This window comes from Linepithema humile, chromosome 4 (genome assembly GCF_040581485.1).
Source record: "Linepithema humile isolate Giens D197 chromosome 4, Lhum_UNIL_v1.0, whole genome shotgun sequence".
NCBI lineage: Eukaryota > Metazoa > Arthropoda > Insecta > Hymenoptera > Formicidae > Linepithema > Linepithema humile.
The window spans coordinates 27,922,873-27,948,767 of NC_090131.1; the positions used below are offsets into that span (position 1 = coordinate 27,922,873).

Consider the following 25,895-nt stretch of genomic DNA (forward strand, 5'->3'; position numbering starts at 1 on the left):
CAAAAAGTCTCGTTGGAATTTACGGGCCGACCGGCCGGTTTTTATAATAAAATTTTGCACTGTTTCGCAATGTTTTTATCTGATTTCTCATTAATCACCAATTCACACATGTTTCGATAGCTTTTAGAGCTTGCATCGATGAAAGAACAATGAAACGATCAATCGTTCTTTAACAGCCGACTCGACTGACGCACAAAGTCGTCAAACTAATTCTTTCGTTAGAAAGTTAGAATATAGAAAAGTTCAAATATTGTCATCTTTTTATTTTGAGCGCGAGGGAAAATGATTTCCCAACACAACACGGTTTCCGGTCGCGCCCGCGTTGAACGGGCGAGTAAAAAGAATTAATTTCATCGGCGCTTGCGGTACCGTTTCATTTTCCCGTCGTACGGGACGTATTGTTCTTATAGATAAACGGCCATAATTATAGCGCGCCGTGTTTCCCGCGATAAGAAAGCGCGCGGAAAATAGTGATTACCGCAATTTAGCAATTCTGCGATTCGTAACTGCCGCAATCCGACTAATAATCAAATTAGCATCCTGTCTACATTATACCGAACCCGGAACGTTCCAGTTTGATGCCCACGGATTACATCCCCGGCGCTCGTCCATACCGCGAAAGCCCGTAATGACGACTATTAAAAAATTGGGATCGTAGAGACGAGAGCGTGGTAACCGGGCGAGCGGAAATAGAGGGAAGATGCGTTCTATTATCCTTTTATCGGTCCGAAGGTAATTAAGGATGCACTTATTCCGCCCCTAAGCGGAAGCCCTTTCCCCTTTCACGGAGTGCAAACAACAACCGAGGCTATTATCGCCTTTGACTTATACTTGCGACGTGGCTGTGACGTATGTACACGCCACGCAATCCATTATTATGGTTAATTAATGAAAAATCCAAGATTATTCTGACCAAAACTGTTCAATAACATGTATACCATTTTGTTCTGGTCCGCGATTCTGATAAATATGTAAGTAACAAAAATTATTAAAAAATCTAATCGTTTTTGCCATTAATATTAATTTTTTTATCACAAAAATGTGTCTTCTATTAATTGATCATACATTCTATCCGTGTAAAGATATTTCACTCTTCGCAAATGATAGTTTTGTCTTCTTAATGAAAGAGTCAGTTTGACCAGTGCGCGCGCCCCATCCGAGCCGGCTGCCGAAGAACGATCCATCGTTTCATTGTTCTCCATCGGCGATTGTCGGTCTTAAAGACGAGCGGCCGACGCGTCCCGTCCCCGATTTCACATTATGCAAGAAAGTTAGTGCCAGCGCGCACGTATGATGTCTCACTTCCTGCCGCGCAAGCAGCTGCCGTGAAATCACGGATCACGGCCGCGGTGTGAAATCGCGGCTGTCCGCTGCAGCCTGCTCTCGTTTCGCGCTGATTTCAGCCGTCTCTTTGATTTATTCTACGTGTATTCCCGCGCCTTTTAACGCGCGCACATTTTTTGCTTGCGACGCGAACATTTTATTCGCAGATGAGATCGAAAACACATATGGAAAATGGAAGAGAAATTAGACTGAAAAGTAAAACTGTGTATTTGTCATAAATTAACGCGGCAAGCAATAATTAATAAGTTTATTTTACTTTCTAAAATTCCATTTTTACTTTTGTGTGAAAAGTATTTCAAGATATTTCAAATAGATAGCGAGAAGCGTGGAACACGACTGTTTTGAAAGCCTTCCCTCGCCGTTATTAACGTGCGGCAAATCTTGGCGCTCGCTTATCGCGTCGTAAAACAAGACACACACACACACCGCGAAATGGCCGGACATCAGTTAGGGGCGTCGTATTATCGCGCGAGGATCGACGTATACGCGCCGGTATGCAAGCAGTGCGCCACGGCGCATCTGCGCCCGGCCCGAAAAGGCGAGCGTGTGCACTGAACCACCGCAGGTTTCGCCGTAACACCGGGTTAAAAGGAGGGTGCATATCGGCGAGATAGCGATCGCGCGGCGGTAGCCAGGACCGACCGGCTGGCCGAGATAAGGATCAGATCAAACGAGGGCAACCCCTTTCGCTCGCGCCCGCCCGCCTTCCTAGCCACCTTGCGCCGGATTCGATTGTGTCTGTGTTTTTGTGTGCGCGCGCGTGCGTGCGTGTATTATCCTGCGTTTCTGCTCGTCGCGCCCTTCGGTCCACCTTAAGGCGCGCAGGAATATCACCATCTGTACCTCATTAGCTTAAGCGGTACAAACAGCCTGTGGTCTCTCACCTCGCACGGCTGCGCCGAGGCGCCCGGGGCGTCTTCGAGTCGATTCGCTTCCTCGGCTCGCACCCGCCGTATTCCGGGCGCCATTATACGGACTATTACGTTGGCCCTAGAGTGGAAAGCCGCCGGGTATCCGGAAGCACATCGGAGACTGCGATTTTTTGACGTCGCAACCGCGCGCGTACTGATGAGGAGAAATCTCCCTCTCGCCTGTGTGTAGAATGTTATCAGCCTTTCGAGTGAGAGATTACTTGGGATGAATTCCCAGTAGCCTTGTTATCTCGATGATGGATCGTAGTTAAACAAGCTGTAAGACCGAGTCACGGCACTTGCACTTCTCAGTACCGCGAGGAACGCGAATAACGGATAGGAAATTAGAAGAAAATCTTGCAGCGAGCCTTTTGCACGTGTTCAATTTACAATGTTGAGTAGCTCACGGCGAAGCGTTTAAGAGGTGCAAAACGCGAAGTGTTATTTTTGTCCGACAAAACTGAGAAAAAAGTCTTAAAACATTACATTACTGTGGATATTTTTTTCACAGTTGTGAATTTATGAAAGCTAAATATTTCATCATACAGTACGTTTTTTTTTTTTTTTTTTTTTTTTTTTTTAATTTATTTATCCGATTCTACAATTACAAATTTATCAGAGTCCAATATTTCATCATACAATACTCTATTGAATTAAAAAAAAAAAATAATTCACTCGATACTTTTTGCTATTGACGATTTTCGTGTCTCACCTAGCGACCCGTAAACACGGATTCCACCGCCGAAGTCGCGGCGTTAACGGCGCGGTGAATGTCGGAGACGAATAATTCCTAGCGATTATCCTGAGAAAATGCGAAGCACGGACAGGTCACGAGTATCTAAGACATGTTTTAGGAATCGGCCTTTTAACGCGGCTGCCGTGCGCGGTCGCCACCCACGCCGACACGAATACGGATAGGCACGGGTAATACACGGTGTACGGAGGCACGACAATGGCCGTGTCGCACAATGAGAAGAAGACGAAGGGAAGCAGCGCATTGAAAGGCAAATGAGGCCCCGCCGTGGCCAGTGCTCCTCTCCTCCGTCTTCTTCTACCTCGCATTCGGTACGTCATCTCTTTTCTATTGCGCACCCACATCCGCTGCTGCCTTTTCAAGTAGCACCCCAAAACACACCTTACGCAAATTAATGTCGCATGTTAACCAGGCCCGGCTCGAATGACCGGCACGACGGAGCGGCTGAGGACAGTCAGGCTCGTCATCGTCGTCTTTAATAATGATTCATCGCCATACGGCGCGACTAATTGTTTACCGGTCGTTCACAATGCCAGCCAGCCAGCCAGCGAACACTCCTGGCAACGTCGATACGCGCGTACCATACATATGCATTTGTGTACCTTTCTTTCAGTCCGGACATTTTTCACCTCGTTTGTAATTTTGCCTTTCGACGTCGTGCGCGCCTTCCGTCTTTTCGTTGCTACCTCGCGTCATGTTATACTCGCGTCGGTGCTCGAGTATTTCGTTAATTACGGTTCCTGACTCACGTCCGGTTTATTCGGTTCCGCAATTCTTTACGTAAGTCGATTTTTACGGTTAACTCTAATTCTTTAGTTGGCGCCTTTTTCGTAATTATGTAAAATTAATTTTCCATCTCGAAACATTTGGAGAAGCATCTTTACTTATACTTCTTATTTTTATTATATTTAAAAATTTTTGTTTTGTATAACATAGTAATTTTCCTTTGTGTAGGAAATAATCTTTCCATATTACAAATTAAAGTTGCTATTGTTTTATTGGCATTTACATTGTAGGTATATTTTAATGTAAATATTGTGCTATAAAGAATCGTGCTAGATTTCAGTTGGATGATGTCCTTAACACACTTTGTACGCGCAAGTGACTTAGGTACGATACGAATTAATAATGCAAAGATTAGTAATTCAGTCCCCTAATAATTTTAACGGATTGATTATTCACACAGAGTGTACGTCAAATCCAACAAAGCACTAGCGTGCAAGTTTAGATAGCATCCCATAACGAATGTTGAATGCAAAGTTATTATTAATAAATTTATGACAACTTGAAGAATAAAGCAAGTGGTATCGCTGTGCATTACGTTCTCGAGACTGGGTGGAAACAACCACCATCTCGTGGTGAACATGAAATGCAATTGCACTGTATGCATATGTTTATTTTTTGTTAATAATCTTTAAATTTTTGATTATCACGTTTTTATTACGAAAATTTTTTAACCGGGAATATAAAATTATGAAATATACGTAAATTATTTAACATTTTGGTAATAATAGGAATGTATCCACAGTAGATACATGAATCCGTTACGAAAACGTTGTTACTGGCAATCGATTTTATATTTTAAATATGCTAGAGAGAGAAGTCTGATGCGGCAAAAACTTGCAAATGAAATTATTAATCTGTTTATTTAAAAAAATTGTTATTAAATAAAATATATTCACAGTTATCGACAATAAAGTGGCTTTATTTAATTGTAAGTTGACTGATTGAAAAAAATTGCTTATTAAAAAGTATCTGAAAAGTTTTACTAATTTAACAATTTGCTATATTGTTCTTACATAATAATATTTAAAGTTGGATGTGTGAAAAGCATTGAAGCATTTCAAGAGATAAAAATAGGGCTTACATAAATAACAATACAATTTCAATTATCTTTATAAGCTTTTCAATTTTTTAAATGCGATTGAGTAAAATAGATAAAGTTCAATAATTTTAACGAGGCAAAAAAAAAAACTATACGTTACGTCTAGATAACTTTTATTAACCAATATAATCGTGTATCGTTACAAATGATGCGGCAACGATGTACCGATGCAACTTGGGTTACAATGAAACTGGTTTTGTTAACGGTGTACAATGAAAATAGGAATCGATGAATGAGCGAATTTACGAATTTACAGACGTATTCGTCGCTACTCGACATTCGAAGAACTGCTTACACCACAACATGTAATTTATACTTTTACTTTTTTTTTGTGTCCAGTCTGTCATTATGTCGCCTGCTCCGACGAAACGTTAACTTCCTTCGTTCCGTGCTTCCCATTGTCCTCGCTTCCTCTTCGATACAGTGTGTCTCTGGTAAATCCGTGAGTGATGTCACTTGTGCGCGCGCATGTATATATGTATGTCTGTTTTTGCGTATAACTGTGTGTATACGTGTACAAACTGTAATTATACTCGAAGACATCAAAAACTCACTACATTATGTTAAATAATAATGCGTCGCGGATTTGCTTCCGGCACATATGCATATGCAAAGCCTCGCTGTCTTTTCTTCGTTTGTTCCTCCTGCAGATTCGCAACTTGGGGCTACACGAAATTACTGCACACACGCACACAAACATACTATTGTATTATCGGAAAGTACGAAACACGATCTTAAATAAATTCTTATGGCCGCAAATAAAAACGATATTTGTAATATTTATTCAAACAAGATTTATATATGTAATTAAATACTTATATATAATAAATATTATTTACGTAAATGCAACACAAACTTAAACAATAAATAATACGTTGATATGAAATTTGCGCGAGTCACTTTATGATCTCGAATAAAGAAGAAATAAATAGCAGTGCAAACATTTGCAATTGTGAATTTCTGTTGCATTCATCTTCCGTCGGCCTTATCGCAAATCCGCGACTCACTAGTTAGGCTTACGGCTACTATCGAGATATTGATGTACATATACAAGAATTGTGGCTTTACTCCTTACAACACGGGTAGAGTATACAAAGACGTTGTTTGCCGAAGAAAAACGGTTCACATTGTCTCAATTTCTGTTCTTCCGCCTACCTTTTTCTCGCTCGCTCTCTTTTTCTCTTCTCTCACTCTCCTATCACGCACACGTATATTGGAGCTACGCATTCGTACGTATTCGTTAAACGTGGAAGGGTTTCCGGTTTTACATATATTTTCTTTATAGCATTTTTTTTTTTACGAGAAATCGATAAAGAATCATTGGTACTCATTTTGCATTTGCGCGTGTCTCCCCCCTCTCTCTATACTTCTTCGAATCCCTTCTATCATTCGTTTCGGCTTTGTTGGTCCGGTGTGGCAGTGCCTTGTTAATTAATTTAATTCTCGCAATGAGCTCTCGCTACGTTGTCGTCGTTCATGATTTTTGTTCTTTTTTTTTGTCACGCGCGATCGCGCAGAGTGTCGGTGAAAAGATTTCGAGAGTTTCACAGGAGAATTTCTTTTTCGTCGGTTTGTGCGATGAGATGTATTAAATTTTGGCAATTAGTACCGAAACTGGATCTTCAAAAGAATACATTAATTTAATAGTATTAGAAATTTTCACATATATAAGCTGATTTGCCTATGTTTTTATTCGTTAAATTTGCAACGACTGTAAAATATGCGAAATGCATGATTATTGTTTTGATTTATAGAAGTTGGTGCGCGTTATAATCTTTGTACTGATATACGTGTATATTTTTCTAAGATAAAATATACGTATGTTACGTTCATACATCATATATATTTTACGCCATGTGTAAAATCTTGGAAAAATCAGCTTGTACATGTTGCAATATTGTAGCTTCGCGATAAAAATAATAGTCGAGAAATGAAAAATCCATCTGTGCGCAAATCTGCGCATCACTGCGCTGGTAATAATGTCGTTCGTTTCACAGATACTCTGCTGAACAATAATTTACTGACGAAGAATGATTATCGTTATTTACATGTCGCACGCAACACTCCACATCTACAGTTGCGCACATCAAAATTTAATACAAGTATCCATAATATATATATATATCCATTTTTATATCTATATATATTTATATCGTGTTTACTTTTTAATAATGTCGTTCTTGGATTATAATTATATATAATCGATCGGTAACGGCTTGATTTAAACGGCTGCTTCTCGTTAAGCTTCCGTTACAACAACATTCCTCTTATTTCGCGCAAACGCGCTTTACTTATTATTTATATTATCTCTAATAATTAAAATATTTAGAAAGCTAAGTACGTCGACTGGTGTGTAATTATGACTTTCGTCAGGATCTCAGGTGTGTCTTGTGTATTATTGTTTTCTCTTCGTGGGCAAATTTGATTCAATAAAATTTGTAAATGCTGATAAATTTTATTGAATGAAATTCAGTGTGATTTTTATCTTGAGGAATATTTTCACAGGGACCGTGAAGGAATTCACAAAGTATAGTCTCTATACGATGAACGTTTTCTTTTCTCAACGATCTACATACGATATCAATAGCGAAGTAAATGCGAAAGATCGATATCTCTTCGAGATAGGCTTAAACACTAATCAATAATGATAGTAATAATTATCTCTTATATTTCGTGAATGGTGTGCGAGCTCCTCTACATTCGCGTGTACCGATTATAGTCTTCGTTTCTTTTTCTATCTCCGGATCCCCACCCTTAACTCTTTCAGGGGCCGAGAGAGTCAGCGTATTTGTGCGGGACCTCTGAAAGAGAAGCATTAATGAAGCGAAACTTAGGCACTGTAGTTCGTAAATTAAACCACATCGCACCAACATATAGAAACGCACAAAAATGGTGACACCTAAGCACATTATACTGTGACCTATATATATATTCGACCGTGAGAAGTTGTACACAAGCTGCTGCACCATCGCCCCTCAAAGAATTAAGCTATTCGCAACGGAAAGCCTTGACGTTGTATCTCTGATCGGAATATTGAAAAGACAAACACGCACGAATAGCTTTCCGCTGAAAATAAGTCTTTTCGACGCTAATTCATCTTTGACTTCCTTTCCGCCGCTCTACGTCCGTCTCTTAGTCACACAATCTGCATTATAACGCGTAATTTCCGCTTGCGTTCGCGAAAACTTGTCGAATATATGCCATTCAGAGTACTCGGTTAATCCAAAACGAAATATTCTCTATACATAATCTCGCTCGCGTCAGCTTCGAAAACACGGTCGCTTTTTTCATCGACTCTCCGTTCAATGCTGTTTTGAATATGCGCCTCTCGGTGCCCGCGATGGAAATATGACGAAGATGCGATCTCATTATACCGTGGTTAGGTTAGGTATTCATCCGAAGAGAGCGCGAATGTTCCAAAAATGTTGGTAAAAGGATTCGAAAAACTTGTGAAATAATTTTGTACTCTGCGGCACGCAACGAGAAACAACGACGGAGATCTTTTTGATGCGTGTCCCTTTTAAAGGGACGGGTCTCCCGTTGATTGCGTGCTCATGAACGCGAGGGAGCACTCGCGTTTCGGGTCAAGTGGCTCGAGAACGAAGGGATCTGACGCGAAAAACTCAAGCGTCGTTAAACTTGCTTTTGTTAAACGAGCAGCGCTGCGAAATTACCCTGCTTCGTGTCGAGATACCTCCGGTTGGACTACGAGATGCAACCACGACCGTTCCGCTTGTTCTAAATCAAACGAGCGTAATCACGAATCGTGCGACTCGTTAATAAGTAGATTAAGAGAGCTCCTTTCTCGCTACTTTTCTGATCGCAAAATTATTTCGATAAAGAGTGCGGAAACGAAGCCGTTCGCCCGACAGCTAGCTAATCATTTCATACGGCGAACTCCAGTCTCGAATTAATTAACGATCTCGTACGATTTTTTTTTTTATCAGAGAGCGTGAACCAAACGCGTGAACTTAGAAGCTAATCTCGTCCGCTAAATATCGTTGACTTATAAAAATATGAAATATTTAGTTAAACATCGTTAACGCACGAATAGAAGGAGATTCGTCGCCAACGCCGACTCAAGTTTTCACAAAAGTATATATCACAGCGATCCGATATACTTTGATAATGAAACAAGAAAACACCGGACAATCTAAAGCCTCGCGTGTGAACCGAATTGCTTAGCAATTGCTCTTGATGCACGATGGGGCGAAGGTACACATATACGATACATATAACGTTATACATATAAAAGTAGAAAATTTGGTGGCAGTATATAGAGATCGTGTAAGGTGAGAAACGCGGTGAAGGAAAGCGCGTATTTTGTATTTCGTGAAACGCTAACACTTTGGTTGCTTTGTGCTTCGTTTGCGCCGCGAATCGGCAAAAGCCCGTCTGATCGACGAGATCGTTGACATGGCCGTCGATCGTCCAGGTGTCATTCTCTCCTCATCGACTCTACTGACCAAGACAAAAATGAAAAAAAAAAAAGAGAGAAAAAGAAAAAAAAAGAAATACAATGTGCACAAAATGGAGACAAAAAAAAAACAGTTTTGCGGCTCGACACGATTATGTCTGGCTCCACTTTACACGAAAGCTCCTCTTCGAGGATGTCAGATCGACCTTGATCGTGTTATTCAAGCGCCTCCTCAGACGTCGATAAAGGGTTTCTTCATTAACGAGATAAAATCTCCGACTTCCAACATGGATTCTTGGAATTCTCAACAATTATCAACGACTTGGATATCATCTGAAGGTCTCTTCGTGCAACGGGCGCATTAGACACTGTGTTATTTGATTATTTTCGGCTGTTCCGTCGTTTGTTTTTTTTTTTTTTTTCATTTTTCATTTTTTCCGTCCGCCAATCTTCCTTAACCAATTCTCCCCTCCCGTTCTTCAACCTTTGCCTTCTTTCGAGACCCGAAATCGATGTACGTGATCGAGGTCGTCGAGCATCCTGACCTGCTTGTGCTCGCTCTTTTGTCCCAACCGACGACCACTCCGGACGATTGACCATAACGAGGCTCTCCGCTCGTCTACTCCAGACGCGCCTTGTAGCTGGTCTTCCAGATCTCGGCGAGCGTCACGGCGCTGTGGAACCTGTGGAAGATGCACAGCGGCAGGGTGACCCTCTGCACAATGGCCCAGGCCAGGAATCCGTAGAAGTCGAGTTGCACCGGATTGGCAATGACCTTCTGGGTCTCGAAGGTGTAGATCACCCACATGGTCACGTTGCAGATCAGCAAGAAGGTGACGACCTGCCGGCCGGGCTTGCTGCGGTCGTGCTCGGGCAAATGGACTCGCCTGCGCGACACGTCGGCGATGAAGAGCATCTGGAGGACCACCTGGGCGACCGAGAGCAATCCTGTTACCATCACCAGTAAATTCGGCTCGTGTGTGAAGGCCGCGAGGGAGCCGGCGATCACGCTGAAGACGGCGTAGATGAAGAGACCGAAGGCGGAGACGCGCAGGAGGATGTCATTCAGGTCGCTCTGTTCTTCAGCCTTGAACTTGAGGCTCTGCACGCGGATGAAGCCGATGATAATGGCGATGATGGATAGTGCCATCAGGACGCAGTGGGACACGTCGGCGAGGTAAATTGCGAGTAAACCGAGTTCCGGATGATGGATCAGCACGAAGAAGAGGATCAGGCATATCAGGGAACCGACGAGAAGAAGCAGACCGAAGAAAAGACCCTTGCTTGCTCCCACGCAGTCGACTCTGGTGTGACCTAATCATATTTTTTATAATAACACGATTAAAATCAAGTCAATAGTAGTATGCTTGATGAATGAAAAAAAAAATCAGAGAACTGGCAAATAAATGCAAATACCGGCGTGAGCAAGAGCGACTGCTCGTCGAGAGAGCATGGCCTCCAAGCGACGTTCAAGATCTGCTTCTGCCTGATGGGGCCAACGCGGATGTCGCCCGATGTGCTTCCACATCACGTAAATCACTGCCGCTCCGATCAGACTGTACTCGATTATGAACGGAAATAAGTACGGTGCCGCATCCTGGACGATAGTTCCCATGATATTGACACGTCCGCATGAGTTCGACACCGTGCCGTCTTCCGTCAAAGCTTCCGCGTAGATGCCTAGATTCGGTCTCCAGTATTCGCTGCTATTCGTCAAGTTGCTCACATCGAAGATCTGCGGTACCTGAGAGAAGTGGGAGGATTCAATTAGTGTTCATTGTTTCAACTAGTGTTCGAAAATTTCAAGTGGTCGAGCAATTAGAACAGTTTGCATTTCAAGATCGAATTAAATAGTTCGGGCTTTTGGAGTTGAAAATACATTCAAATAGTTCGAGCGGTTCGAATTAACTTCAGAAAATTCGGAAATTGACAAAAACGAAAAGTTGTTCTATTTTGCTCCAATTTTCTTCAATGTTTACAATTACGAATTGATATTACAGATCGATCATTGCTTATGAAAAAACCGCCATTTGAACGGTCTCAATTTTCTTTATCAACTAAGAAATCGAAATCAAAACCGGAACAATGAAATATTTTATTAGATTATAATCGTAACCGAACCGAAATGTAAGGTCGATCCGGATCCATGACTTGCACTTGGTTGTCCATGTCTCCTTGCGGCGCGTTCATGAACTCCATAATCTGCGACCAGATTGTGGTAGTGGACGGTGTGGTGGTCGAGGTGGTGCTGGTGCTCGTCGTGGTCGGGATAGTGGTGATCCTCTCGGTGGTAGTAGTGGTGGTGCTGGTGGTCGACGGTGTGAATGTAGTCAGTAGAGTGGACAGAGTCGTCGCCGTGCTGGTGGTGAGATTGGGCAGCGCGAAGGTGGTGGTCGACGCCGTCGTCGTCGACGGAGTTGTCCAGGTGCTCGTGGAGGTGGCGTCCGGCGTGGTGACTGCGTCCATGATCGATCTCGCCGTTGTTCTCATCACGCGGCCCAGAGCCGTCACGGTCGTGCTGGTGGTCGATGCGATGACGGTCGGTGCGACGGTCGTCGATCTCTGAGAGGCTATAAGAGGCGCCTCCCGTAATTGCGCCATGTCGCGCGGCTCGGTGCCCAATATAGCTCCGGCGTTTCGCATCGAGTGCTGCTTAATGCTCTCTGCAAACGTCGACACGACATCAAGGCTCGATATGTATCGTCGCTAAACCGCTTGAAACATCGCGACGTCGCTCGGGCGGCTTGAGCGACGGCGCGCGATTAATTCTGTAAATAGATCGCTCACCGAGAATCCCCGCCTGAACCTGGCCCAGTTTTTTATGATACTGCGTGATCTCCTTGAGACTCTCCAGAACCAGAGTGCGTATCCACACGCAGAGATTCGTCGCGACCACGTGCATCAGACCGAAGCGAGCGATGACTTTGAAGCGATGGATGTTCAGCTGCGGAGAATATCATAATGGCAATTTACATTTCCCTGATTCCTTATTCGTCCGCCTCGCTTCGCATTTCAAATACGTACTCGAGAATTCATGAAGATAAAGTACATTTGCATAAAGGTGAAAATCATTTGCAACACCGGATTGACGCCTTGCAATATCTGATAGCAGGGTGATGTGGGTGGTATCTCGAAGAATGCACCGAATTCCAATCCGTTGTACACCATTGTGCCCAATCCAAAAGCTATCGATTTATTGAATATTTCATCAGTTCGTCGACACTATTAGCATCAATTTTCAAAACAATATTTAGTATTGTCATAAATTTTTCGTTTACCAATAGCGCCGATTCTTAGGAAGAAGCTACCGTGACTGTGATCGTTCTGCGAAGTTTTTCGTTTCCGCAAAACTCGCGTTGCCACGCCGGCTTCAACATCGGTTGCATCCTACAAAAACGACATCTTCCATGAATATATTGAAAAATTTACTCGATTGCAAAAATATTTTATTTCAGAAGCTTGGACGTTAATTAATTTGACGTTGAAAATTTGGAAGTTTTTTAAGATAATGACGTAAAAGAATCAAGTATAAATCTTTGTTAAAATTGACAATAATAAAAAATGACTGAATGTTTTTGAATTTAGTTTTAGCAAAGATTTATGTTTCATTGTTTTTTATACCTAAAGAAATCTACATGGAGGCGTTCGAAATGCTGTAGATATAAAGCACGATTGATAACAATAGTTAATCTTATTACGTCAGCCTCAAGAGTATTCGTATAACTTAGGCAGTAGGCGCTAACTAAAATACATTTCATGGTTAATATGCCATTGCCGTAGCCGTGAAACTCGCGCGAAACAAAATTAGTATTGCAATGAGTCATAGCTGTGGCATTTTGCGTTAGATAGACTGCTAGAAATAATGTTACTATTTTTTTTACAAATGCTATCATATTACAAATTTTTAAAAAATTTTAGAAAGACATTTTATACAATTCTTTCGTTTCTTGCTTGTTTTTTAATGGTTTATTAAAAGAATAGTCTTAGAAAACCTGCTGAGGAGGTTCCTTTTTGGCCTTTGGTTGCTTTTGATCTTTCTCTTTCTTATCCTTCTTTTTGTCTTTCTTGTCTTTAGTTTCCTTGGAAGAAGTCCAATTAGATTTCGGCGGCCTCGGTGGCGGCGGCGGCGTGTCACTTCCTCTCGCGCAGCAGGCGCTTTCTTGAAGGAGGAAGCAGAAGACGTACAGCAGGAACAGAATACTCATGCCGTAAAGGTAAGTGAAGAATCCCTCGTAATAATACAGCGGCAATTTGTGCGTTACTACTTCGCTTATCACGTAAGCGATGCACACGACTACAAGCAGTTTCGCATAGATGAAGCTCATGATGATGAAGAGCGACGTTCTGAAATGAAAAAAAAAACATCCAAATTCGTCAGTTTTTATCGCGATTTGGCAAAATAATAACTATCATGTCATAATAATGCGAAATGTGACACCTGACACATGTTAGTCGGCCAGTGCGACGCGTTTAGATTCAATTGCATAGACAAAAAAACCTACATCACATTTTAATAATAATCTCACCCTTTTTTCTGAACAATTTGTACTCTGCTACCCCGTCGTGGCAGCGTATTCTTCCTTCTTACATTACTATCGACGAATGGCACAACTTCGACTTCCATAATGACTTCGAACTGTTGTCAAAATTTTACACGAGATACTTGGATTTATAGTTCTCTTTTTAAATTAACGTTTACACGTTTTTCGTACAGCATAAAACTTTTAGTTTTATATTTTGTACTGTGTTGTATAATTGCTGTTCTATATTATTTCTGGATTATAATACTCAATTAATGAATTATTATTTTAATTAATTTATTATTGTTTATATATATATAATTATTGAAGTGTTTCACCGCAGTACCGCGTCCTACTTCGATTAACAACGAGCGTCGACTGTTGCGCTCTCGATCGCGCAAGTCGATTCGCACCTACGTGCTATTTCTGTTTTCATCTCTAAGTACAATGACGTTTCGAACTCATTAAATTTTTATTCTTTTTGCCAGATATAACTGTGCCCTCAATTTTCTGATCTATATAACATAGATACAGATTTTATTCAAATTAAATTTTTACTGCCAACCATCGATAATTTATAATAAAAACATGATCAGTTCAGCGCAACAAAGTGACTGAGCGTCAAATGCTGCTTTTATTAAAATCACTATTAATTAAAATGTCAAGCTGCGCTTTACAATATGTCACAATGTGTTCTTGATAAAAATTACACTGACACACAAACTCACTTGATAACATACATTCACTGGATTAATCAGAAATATAATATAATTAAATTGATATTTAGAAATCATAAATGCTTGCACATGAATTGAAAGTCTTCTCAATTTCGGCCGTTATCACTTGATCTTGGAACGAGTGGCACGATTACGCGGAGTGCGATAAAAGGGGGTCGATCTTCGATAACAGTTGACCTGGTGCATTCGCTTTTAATCGACGAGCATGACTGCCGCTCGAGCATCTCGAACGTACTTATTCGTGCCTCATCCTCGTTACGCTCTTTTTCTCGCTTAAAGGTTAGGCGGCGCAATCGATAGTCTATATATATAATACCGGTCGCAAACTCGGCGCGATCTCACCGGGAATCAATCGCGCGGGAAATGAGGCTTTTCCACGGGAAAACGGGGCCGCGCAGCGCGCACGCAGGAGGGGCGACGCGCGACGCCGCACGATGCAGCTACGCCCGCGCGCGACAACACGTATGCTTTGCGTCTACGACGAGAAGGGCTTAACCGCCCTTTGTCACCGTGGCATTTCAGGGGTTGGGGCGCACAGACTTTATTGTGTCCCGCACGAGGCTGTACACTCGCGTCAGGGATTTTTTTTCTCCCCGGATGGACGGGTGGGATGCGCGTTAGAGTAGAGGCGGTGATATTTTCCGTGTCTTACGGGAGCGCTTTTATTTAAAAACGCCTGCTTCTGTATTTACCCGTTGTAATTTATTACGCAAGGTATTTCAGAATTACCGGATGTCCTTTTAATAAACTCCGTTGTTTATTATATGTAATTCAGCACACCATCGTTTACTTATTTTATCGGCATTTTTGTGCGCGAACCTATTTTATGGCAGTACGCGCGATAATTACAGTTTCTCCATGTTAATTAGCTGAGAAGCGGAGCAACTAACCCGCTCCTAATTGGATTGATCGGGCCGACTTCGAGGCTATTGTTCCCCACAATTGAGCTGGCGAGCGCAGAACGCATCAATAACAATGAATGAGTTTCTCGTCTTGGGTATTGCTCACAACCAGTATTTCAGTTCTATTCAGCTTCATTACGCGGCTTCCTGATATCGAGAGTCAAATAATCATGGAACCTGCGAGCTTCAGAAATTTAGAAAAACTACGTTACAAAATAATTATGTTTTCTTTTATAAATTAAAAGCAACGCGAAAAAGATTGCGTGCGCAACCAATTAGTTTTCGTCACTGCAGACTTTGTATAATTGAGGATGAAAGAAGTGTTGCTAAATAGCCACTCCAAAAGAAGTAGCAGAAACGTCGAAGGAAAGTGCGCAATCTTTTTTGCCATCTGGGAAAGAGGCGCGGTGTTACAGCCAGCCTTTTACCAGTTGCGAACAAGGAGCGAACGAGAAAATGGAAACAGTAGCGCGGACGTGGAACGGTCCAGACCGGCTGGTCGATATCTCGAAGTACCTACTTTCGGCGCTGGTGCTCCTCCCTGTTTCCTCGCCCTCTTATGGGCTTAACCTCACCTCATCCCCTTTCAACAGATTCCATCCTTTCTCAAATCCTTTCGAGCGTTTCGCGGATTAAGTTGTATTTGAATCGGGTTCGTTAGAAGTCGCGCTCATTAAATCGTTATCACGAGACACCATCGTCGTGTTACAGAATCACAGATTAAGTGTTCAAAAGAATCTGCTTTAATTGCTAAATATGTAATTTGTCAAAATTATATACATTATTTTCATATTTTATATTATTTTTATCAAGAATCGATAGTTTTAATTGATGCGAATTCTTATCTTTTCTCACAAAAGTTTGCACTCGAACATGTATTTACATTCTATTCTTTACTTTACAAACGAGGGTAGCAGTGCAGTAATTTTATGATTGGCAATAACCGAGTTTACATTGATTGTCTGTGACTCTACAGTTCTTTGACCGACTGACTTCTTTTCGCGCAGGAATATCGAATCTTGGGATATGTAACTGTCAAATAAATCTCTCTTTCAGTTTCCACAAATTAATTATTTACATTTTACATATAATTTATTACACAACAGTTTAATACTTCTGCACAATTTTCATAATGCACTATTTTTGCAAAATTGTTATATAAATCACTGTATTTTGATATAAATCATGTACTCGTATTTTGCAACACAGTTGGAAATTCCAATTTCCGAGTTAATTAAATTTTGGAGGAATTACGCTCGCGAGAGATTTGTGGCGGGGCACTGTTTTGCGGCGGACGCGACACGTAGACTGCCAGTGGCATTGGCTCGAGACCGTATTAATGCAATTGCGACTGCGGCTGTGTAATCCGAGATACCTATTGCTTCGTCGCAAGGTGCATATGGCTACACTTGTCATCGAATCAATATTAGTCAATTGAAAAGTAGCGCGCGAACTGTCCGATTTATCCGCGTCTCTATGTGGCTTTTGTGCCCACGACAATGAAAGTCTTCCACGCCAACTTAAACTATCACAAAGATTTACGATATGGAAAAAATAGAAAAAGAATGAAAAGGTAGCAAGCAAATATGCTGCTATTTTAAATGAAAGATATTATAATTAAGTGATCGTTTGTACCGTCCTTTTCAGTCTGTAAAAATTATTTTAAAAGACCACAATTGGATTTCTGTTTTCTCATTTGCATTCCGTCCAATATTTTTCTGAAGAACGATTAATTGTCATTCATTACACGAATGCATGTATTATGCACGTCGTTCCTACATGTAATGCAAGCGTCACGTATCCAAGCTGCGCACGGGTTAACGAACTATGTCGTAAATAGACATGCAAACCAAACTCGACTATCTCGTTTCCATTTTGAGCCCCTGTTACTATTTTCTCACAAGCCGGATGTACGAAGGTACATGACCAACGCTTTCTATCCGACTGCTAAGATGGATAATCTAAGTTTTTGATGGGGATTTAATGCAAATTATATGATAGACGTTAGAAAATTTTAATAATTCCTTTAAAATTGCTTAAAAATTATTAATTAGTAATTACTTTAAAAAATATTGCTCTTTGCAATATATTTTTATTTTTTAGTATCTTGTATATATTTTATTTAATATCGCGTTATTCCGCGTAAATAATAAATATTATGCAAATTTTTTTGCACACATTTACTATGATTGTTGATATTCTGATCATTTTTATTTGTGCTTAACGTCGCTTTCGTTGCTTTCATGATTATTTACAGTCCGCTTTCTTTTACACTTCGGAGATGAATGTTTTCGCGCAGCCAGACGCATCGATACATCTCCATTCGCGAAATTATAAAGCATATGTGATTTTACACACAGCACGAGTAGCTGGAAATTAATATTGCACGAAACAGCTCGTTCTCGAGAATCGTGATGCATTATTCTTCATAAATATTAGTGAGATTAATACGTTTATAAAAAATTACATGCTTCTTTAATTACTAATATGATATTTTAACTATAATTTCTGACATGAACAGTCTTCAAGTTTATGTTCGAATTAGATTTTCATTATGCCTTGATTGATTAACATCAGCGTTGCGCGTATCGTAAGTCATATCGTTAGCCCTAAGAATATAAATTTACAAACGCATAATTAACATGTTGTTAAATAATTATGCTTCATTAGCATGTGCATCACAGTCGGACTAAATGGCGTCCGTACTTGACCTAGATTTCATTCTTGCATGGAAAAGCATCCGTTTGTAATTATGTCAGAGAGCAAAATTGTTGATGACAAAAATAGCAAAGTACAACGGATAAAACAATATGACATATCCCATTCTTTTGAGAATAATTTTATACAGAGAGAACAAATATTGCTACAAAATGTTTTTTTTTTTAATATATCAATAAAAATGGCAACAGTATATTAATTCTCGCAGAAGTGGTAATATTTTTTTTTTTCGTGCAAAATTATTCCGAAAGAAATACAATATGCAAACATTTGCTTCGTCCGTTGCACAGATTAACGTTTGCGAATGTGAAACAGAAGGGGTAATTCGTAAATTAAGATCTTTTTATTTGTTCGTCTCTACAACGTGCGTCTTACTTTTTCGCCGGGGTCGATCGCACGTTCTTCAGCTCCATTTCTTTGTTCGCGGCGTTGTTCTTCTCGGCGTTGTCCTGTGCGTTCGGCGGCGAGTTTTGCGGATTGAGGGGCCTGGTGACCGGAAGCGTCGCCGTGTTGTCACCAGCGGCGGCCGCCTCTACCTCCACGGTGGCGACTTTACAGTCACCACCACCCACCATCGTGGATTTTGTCTCGTCTCACGAGAGTTGCCCTGACGATCGTCAAAAGACACTCAGCGATCTTGTAACAAATCGATTTAATTTCCCCCGCGAGCTCAAGTGCCCCCTACGTGGTGGTCGTGTTTCGGAGCGCTTTGGTACCTATGCCGCCATTTTGGTGCACGCCTCGGTATTAATCGAGTCCAATCGTATCAGCACATTAGGCTAAAGCAGTTAACTCTTTACGTTATCGGATAATTCGAGTCGGACAACCCTTGAACCGCCATTTCTCGTCTACCCGTTTCCGCCGGAAGAGTCTGCGCTTTGATGCTACCAATCCTTCTTGTCACTAAAGATCCCTCCGCTGCGACGCAAAAACGGAGAGCGCACTCTCTCTCTTTCTCTCTCTCTCTCTCTCTCTCTCTCTAGCAATATATTCTACGAATACTCTACGATATAATAGATGATATTTTAAAATGCGATATGTTAAAATGTGACAAAATTTGAATCAAGAATTTCGTGTTTATCGCAACGTTTGAATCTTCTTCGCTCCTCGGAAGCGGGAAAGGGACCTGCCGCCTGTGTTCCAGCTTGCGAGTCGCTGGCAGAATCGCCCGGGCAGAATCGAGTGGCGGAAGAATAGAGAGCCGTGGAGTTTACAGAGGAACCAGAAAGAAACGCGCGGATGGTGCCAAGAAAAGTTGAAAGATGGAGAGAGTTAGATAGAGCGCAAACAAGAGAGAGAGAGAGAGAGAGAGAGAGAGAGAGAGAGAGAGAAAGAGAGAGATATGGCAAGAGAGAGAAACAAAGAGAAACAGAGAGAAAGAGAGAGAGAGAGAAAGAAGCGATGACACGTAGGTCGCTAAAGTCTCTGATCTCGCTTACTTGGTCGAACGAGCTAATGGAAAATCCTGTGCACACACGAGCGCGGCTGAATCTCTCGATATCCGGGCACTATACGCTCGAATGACCGGCGGACCGAACGACCACCACTTTGAGCGTCGCGACGCACCCGCGACGACAGATGACGGGAGAGACTCACCTGCCAGAGGCGGTTGGCTGAAGGCCCTCGCGGTGACTGCGCCCCGGCTTCGGCGGAAAAGGGTGTGAAGCGTGGACGCGGAGAAGGGACGGAGGGCGGATTGGGATCCCCAGAGAGAGAGAGAGAGAGAGAGAGAGAGAGAGAGAGAGAGAGAGAGAGAGAGAGAGATGTGAGGAAGATGGAAGAGGAGAGTGGGATAAAGGACGGACGGATGTGCGGCGGCAGCGACGGCGCCGGCGGAGGGTGGACCCGTTCAAGGGAGACAACGGAGCCCGGGCTCTCTCCTCTACTCGCGCGCGCGAAAAGAGCCGGGCGAGCGGGAAGAGCGCGGCAGGCAGGCGAAACCGTGGGCTAATTCGAGTGGCTGGTGAGGTGCGTGCGGGACCGCGCCGCAATCAGTCGAGTCGTGTTATCGGAGCTCCACGAGAATGGGGGTGTAGAATCACGATCGCCGCCCCCAGCATCCCGGAGACTGAGCTGGCCGGGAGGTCTCTTCCCGGGCAGCGGCAGCTTCTCGCACAAGCGCACTGCGGAACGCGAGAGCTTTTGGTCTATATAGAGCTGCGGGGGTGGTCATCTCTCTCTCTCTCTCTTTCTCCCCGGCGCGCTCTCTATATCGTTCCGGCATCTCTTTCTCGAGATCATGTCCCCCCCCCCCCACCCCCGTCCTCTTCGTGTCAGCTTATGGTGAGGCGCCTACGTTCTCCACCTCGGCGGAATCCCGTGTCTTCGTGTCTTTGTGGATTTTTCCTTCGTCGCCGCGCGACCGCTTCTTGAAATTCCTCTTTGTAGGCGCAAACGCGGGAAATCACGGCAAAGAATTCGCGGACGTTTAACGGTACGCCGTTTTCATAAAGAAAGGAGGGGCTTTAGGGCTTTTTTTTTTTTTTTTTTTTTTTTTTGTTGAAAGGAGCAAATAGTTGAGAGCGCTTCTCGCTGTCGTGTATTTTTCTTCGCAACGTCTCTGGCGAATATGAATTGTATGACCGTGTTTTCCGTCATTAGTTAATTTTCATGCGTAAAAACGAGAGCACTTCCATTCCCCTGATTACTCCAGTTGGCTAATTTCATCTGCATAGATAGTTGACGCAACATTCTCTCCCACATTCACGTTCTAAACCTCATTTCCAATTCTCCTTTATGATTCCATTTTTGCTTGGGCGTCTCGGAAATACTGTCTCTCTTTCAGAAAATCACGTATGAATTTTTCCTAGCTGCAAGATTGTTTCTTTCTTGCTATTTTCCAAGAAGTGCTTTGGCAACTACGCTGTTGTTTTTAACGAACTGTTTGCGTCTCATAAATCCTTTATATCGTCCGATTGTTTTCACGAGCAATGAAGTATGATGTGGATACGCATGTGCGTTGCGAATTGTGCGGATTGGCACGTGAATTATTTCGATTTCGTTAAATTTTTAAACGCCATCGAGGATTATCGAGGGACGCGTACCGGAGCGAATGTGTTCCTGTTTTTCCGCATTGTAGCTTATTGAGCATTCCCGTTCGTGATTTTTGTCGATTGGGACTACCTGGGGAGGAATTCTCTTTGTCCCAGGGAATCCGCGCCATGAATTTTTCCATGGATACTTCCCGCCGTTCTTTTTCACGATTCATCTTCATCGACGCGCTCGCCACTCGAAAGATGGCTCTCAATGGCGTCTCATTATTTGCGTGAAACGACCGCTAAATTTTTAATGCACATTGCAAGTCGCCGGCTGAATGTTACCTTGATCAAAATATATCTCACTAAATAATGAAAGAAAGTTTGTTTATAGACAGAAATTAACTGTTGAGATTGCAGAGTGCATTTATGCAGAGAAGATTATTCCATATGAAATGTAACGGATTGTGTTCTTCATTTAAATAACAGAAGAATCTTGCGCGAGGGTTCACGGTAGGGTACGCGTGCACGATACGCTAAAGTACATTTATTCGAAAGAGAAGATGTCATCCGCTACTAGAGTATTCCGCCCAGGTGAAAGATAAACGGGCGAGGAGCGTTTTCGCAAAGTCGAGGACATTTCAGGCGCGTATTCGGTTCAGCCAACGCCGCCTGCTCTCGTACGGGAAGATGCTGACGGGCGAGGGCGGTGGGTGGTCGGCGCGAGATAGCGCTACGCGAGGGGGGGCAGGTGGCGAGAGGGGACAAAATGCTCCGTGGTTCTGCGACCCACTGACCCGCTCGATAACGCTGCCACCGGGGTCACTGACCTTCCGCACGCGCGAAATTCGCGTTGGTGCGATCCTCTCGAGGCTGGCCCGTTTCTCGACTCGAGTCAAAGATCATCCCATCACGCGAGGACTTCCTCGATCGCGCGCGTTTGTAACTCCTGCGGCGCGCACTGCCGATAATCAATCGATCGACACGGACGTAACGGAAGTGCGCAGCCACCGAAGACGCAGATGACTGATTGTCAATTTGGAATGCTGGAAATTGGTTTTCGATTGGGCCGATCTGGCGCCCGTGGATTTAACGGAATTTATTGCGCGGCCGTGTGTCGGGCAGAAATGAGAAGCCGCGGTGATTGGGGGAAAAATGTTGCTTGCCGAAAAACAGAGTCGCCGGCGTCCTTTGGCGAGGTTGCGGATGCATATAGTCGCAAATATTGCAACAAGATCGCAGGCGTAGGTGTGTCCGATGTATGTATCTTGCTTTCAACGGGTGTCAGGATGGAGTGCGATGTTTTAATTATGCTGTTTTGACATTCGTTACTCGGAAAAATTGTGTTGGCCGATTTAAACACCGATTAGCTCACCGCGGACCTACATTTGAGATCGAGACCTGAGATACGAAGTATGTTTCAGTTACATTCTATGAGTTGACATGTTTAATAGGAGGTAGTTGATTTAATAATACGTCTCGCGATAAATTTCCATAATATTTGACAGCACGCGTGTAATATCACGTGCCAACTAATTGTAAATGATGAGGCTTGGCAATAATCCATGACATTTTCAATACCAGGCTCCACGATGTCTCAGCCTTCATCGCGAAGATTCTTACGATTGAAAAAGAGGAGAATAATGACCGCAAAATGCAGTAATTAATTAATGAATTAATAATTAATAAACGCAGCAATTAATTAATAAGTGAATTTATCATTCAATTTATTGCGAGCAATTTAATATTAAATTGCTATTGAATATGAAATTTGCAGTTTCCTTTTTCCATCTTCAAAAATATTAAAATTATGATGAAGCGCTTTTAGGTCATGTTTGCCTTTAATTCCCATGTTTTTGCTTAGTTTTATTACTTAATATACTTTCTACAGTTTATTACTCATTATTGTTTTATGTCCAAATTAATGAAAGTTGGGAGAAAATATTAAAGCATTAAGTGGGAACAATAAGAATTGCATGATAATCTGGTTTGTGCAATTAAATCGAGTGCAACATCTCGTTCGTAGTATTTTTCTGCGTGCTGTAATATCGCGTTTCAAGGATTGCGACAGGCGAGACACTCACGCACAGCAGTATTGATTTCGAGACCCGCTTGCAGTGCTGCCGCGATTCTACGTTACTAGAACTAAACTCTGAATGAAAGATCGCAAAAACGATGATGGACCACAATTTATCTTAGAATAAAAAGTAATTTTTTTTTCCTAGAAAAAAAAACAGGATGTTATAAAATATCGACGACTATCAATTTACAAAAATCTTAATTGAATGACCTTTCTGAATTTTTTATAATTGATTGCTATTAATTTAATACAATCGTATAATTAAAAAAAGAATCGTAATTTATCATTTTTAAATGCTTCATAAAACGCATGACGTATAATCACTTATATGTTTATCTCTTTTTTTTTGTATTCCATAAATTCTAGAATATTATATGAAATAATTTATAGAATTTAAAATCTAAAATCTTTTGTTTCGTGTTTTATTCCGTATTAATTAGTTTTTGTTTTATCGGATAAATAACTGCTGATAAAGTTTATTTATATAATGTGTCACATAAAAGTGCTCTTAAATGGAATTATTTTTTAAAAATCTGTATTAATGAATAGTCGAGCATAATTTGACCGTAAATTGCTACCTTAAGTATTCGTTATATTGCGGTACATTCAATGATTTCAATTACGAAATCATCTAACGTGATACGAATCTTAACGCTCTCCGTAAGGAGATTGCAAGAGTTCTTTATGTTAATGGAACTAATTAAATAACTTGTAATCTACAAAGTATAGAATTATTACATCTTATACTTTCGCGCAGATTTATGCTTTGTAGTTTACATCAGTTTTATCTTATTTTGTTTTTTATCAAAATTTGTTAAACATTTAGGCTTGAACTACACTATCGTTCTTATCACGGTTCACGTTCTTATCACGCTCCGCTCTCGGATCGATAAAATATTTTTTAATTGTTTCAGTGAGATCTCGTGAGATCGAGTGAGATTCGTTATTTATGTTTAGTGTAAATGCTTGCGTTAAAAGCAATTGAAAAATATTTAATTGATCTGAGAGAAAGGTGTTATCGGATCGTGACAAGCGATAAAGTGTGGATTGAGTCTTATTGAATAATCAGTAGTGTGTTTATTCAGTTGTGTAATAAATCAATAAATCAATGAATAAACTAAATATATGTGAGCTTGAAATAGATAAATATCCGCGGTCTAATATAAGCTGGTTGTTTGCTAAAAGTCAGAGCCAGCGAGTTTGTCGGCTGTAGGCTATTGGAGATCGTAAAATGTGTAACCGTCTTAAAGTAAGTATTTCTAAGGCTATTTTAAGGCACCAAAGGCGTTCCAGAGACTCTTTAATGATAAGCAGTGCACTTGAAACGGTGTCGGCGTTCCATATGGCGCAATGATTTTTTTAAGTTAAACTAGTGATGCGGATGTTTATTCTTGAATTGATGAAGTGCAGAGCGCATTTTATCATTCATTTTTTTGGCACATCAAATATTTTCCAGAAAAATTATTTTTTTCTTATATTATTAATTGCTATTGCTATTTATATTATTTTCTTATTTAATTATTAAATTAAAAATATTATCTTAGGAGTAGAAGAATATTTAAACCTTTTTTTGTGGAAAATTGGATACATGTCTGAAAATGCCATTTTGCTGGGTGGAAACATTAATGTTTGCGAATACCTTAAAAAACTTGTATTTGTCAGAATGTACTTACTTCGCATTCTTTGGCAGCATGCCATTTGCTGGACCGGAATATGTAGGAGTGAGGCAGAGGGGCGGGTTATTCGCATTCTGCGGAACTAAGGGCTGCCTCGCATGCGCTGGTGATGTGTGTGAGCCATAACCATCGGAGTTTAGCTAAAAGCACAACAAGAATAAATTTAAAGATTTCCGGCTACATTTCTGTCTAAGCTGTTGCGAGCTAACGTGTTTCATAAATTTCATATTAAATGCAGTTATCATATTATTGCGATACAATCTCATTATAACGCAATACGTGCGAAAACAATCGAATATTTCTTTTATCGTGGATTCTCTGATCAATCCGATGCAAATAATTTGGCTACAGTGAATAACGAACTTTTCGCTAAGAATAAATCTTCGAGTCGACCGAAGAAAATTGTGGTTAAATATTAGAGATGTCTGAATTGTAGAATTCTGATATTCTGCATTTGCGCGCACAATGCGCCGCAGTGTTGTCTTTAATCACTCACCTTGACGACAGTGCCGATCAAGGAATCAGGTGGCATCTCTGGGGGATCGGGTATCACACCAGGATTCGTGTGCGCCGGATAATCATTGTGCAGATTAGCCTCCTTAACGGGAGTACCGCCGTCGAGTCGTTCCATATCCAAACTGTCGGTCGGTGTCGGTTGGGAGAGCAAGCGCTCTTTCATCTCATGTAGGTATGGACACCGTTGCATCTCTTCAGGGTCTTCTTTGTTGTCTTTCTGACGATCTGAAGAAGAACGAAACTAGAATCAGAAACACGCGAGAGAGATTCCTTCAATCAAATACTCCGTACATTCAAACATGCAGTACTCGTCAGGCGGAGTCGCAAGAGTTTGCTCACATTTTGCACAGGGATTTTCATGAAAAACCAGTTGAATCTTTTTTAATAAGTCTGTCTATATTAAAAAAAAGATCGATAACGGTGTTCACCACTCTGTGGCTTGGCGAGAGAGCGAGTTTCG

The 25,895-nt window shown here is 41.6% G+C and overlaps 1 protein-coding gene across 13 annotated transcripts in view; it reads right to left on the reverse strand.

Annotated features, from left to right (window-relative positions):
* Positions 1-4,990: 4,990 nt before the first annotated feature.
* The window catches only part of OtopLa (Otopetrin-like a), a 29,648-nt gene continuing 8,743 nt past the window's right edge, over positions 4,991-25,895 (reverse strand). For 7 of the 13 annotated variants that reach the window (XM_012376672.2, XM_067353772.1, XM_067353773.1 and 4 more), the window contains 9 exons: positions 25,416-25,660; positions 24,917-25,059; positions 13,304-13,655; positions 12,590-12,698; positions 12,336-12,496; positions 12,099-12,255; positions 11,433-11,974; positions 10,722-11,055; positions 4,991-10,625 (listed from right to left, as the gene is read on the reverse strand). In XM_012376672.2, the coding sequence (XP_012232095.1) occupies positions 9,931-10,625; positions 10,722-11,055; positions 11,433-11,974; positions 12,099-12,255; positions 12,336-12,496; positions 12,590-12,698; positions 13,304-13,655; positions 24,917-25,059; positions 25,416-25,625 (2,703 nt within the window). In that variant the 5' untranslated portion in view covers positions 25,626-25,660 and the 3' untranslated portion in view covers positions 4,991-9,930. Of the gene's footprint in view, positions 10,626-10,721; positions 11,056-11,432; positions 11,975-12,098; positions 12,256-12,335; positions 12,497-12,589; positions 12,699-13,303; positions 13,656-13,837; positions 15,057-18,563; positions 18,825-19,784; positions 22,504-24,916; positions 25,060-25,415; positions 25,677-25,895 lie in introns of those variants that run through there. The other 6 variants (XM_012376670.2, XM_012376668.2, XM_012376674.2 and 3 more) reach the window with 6 other exon arrangements.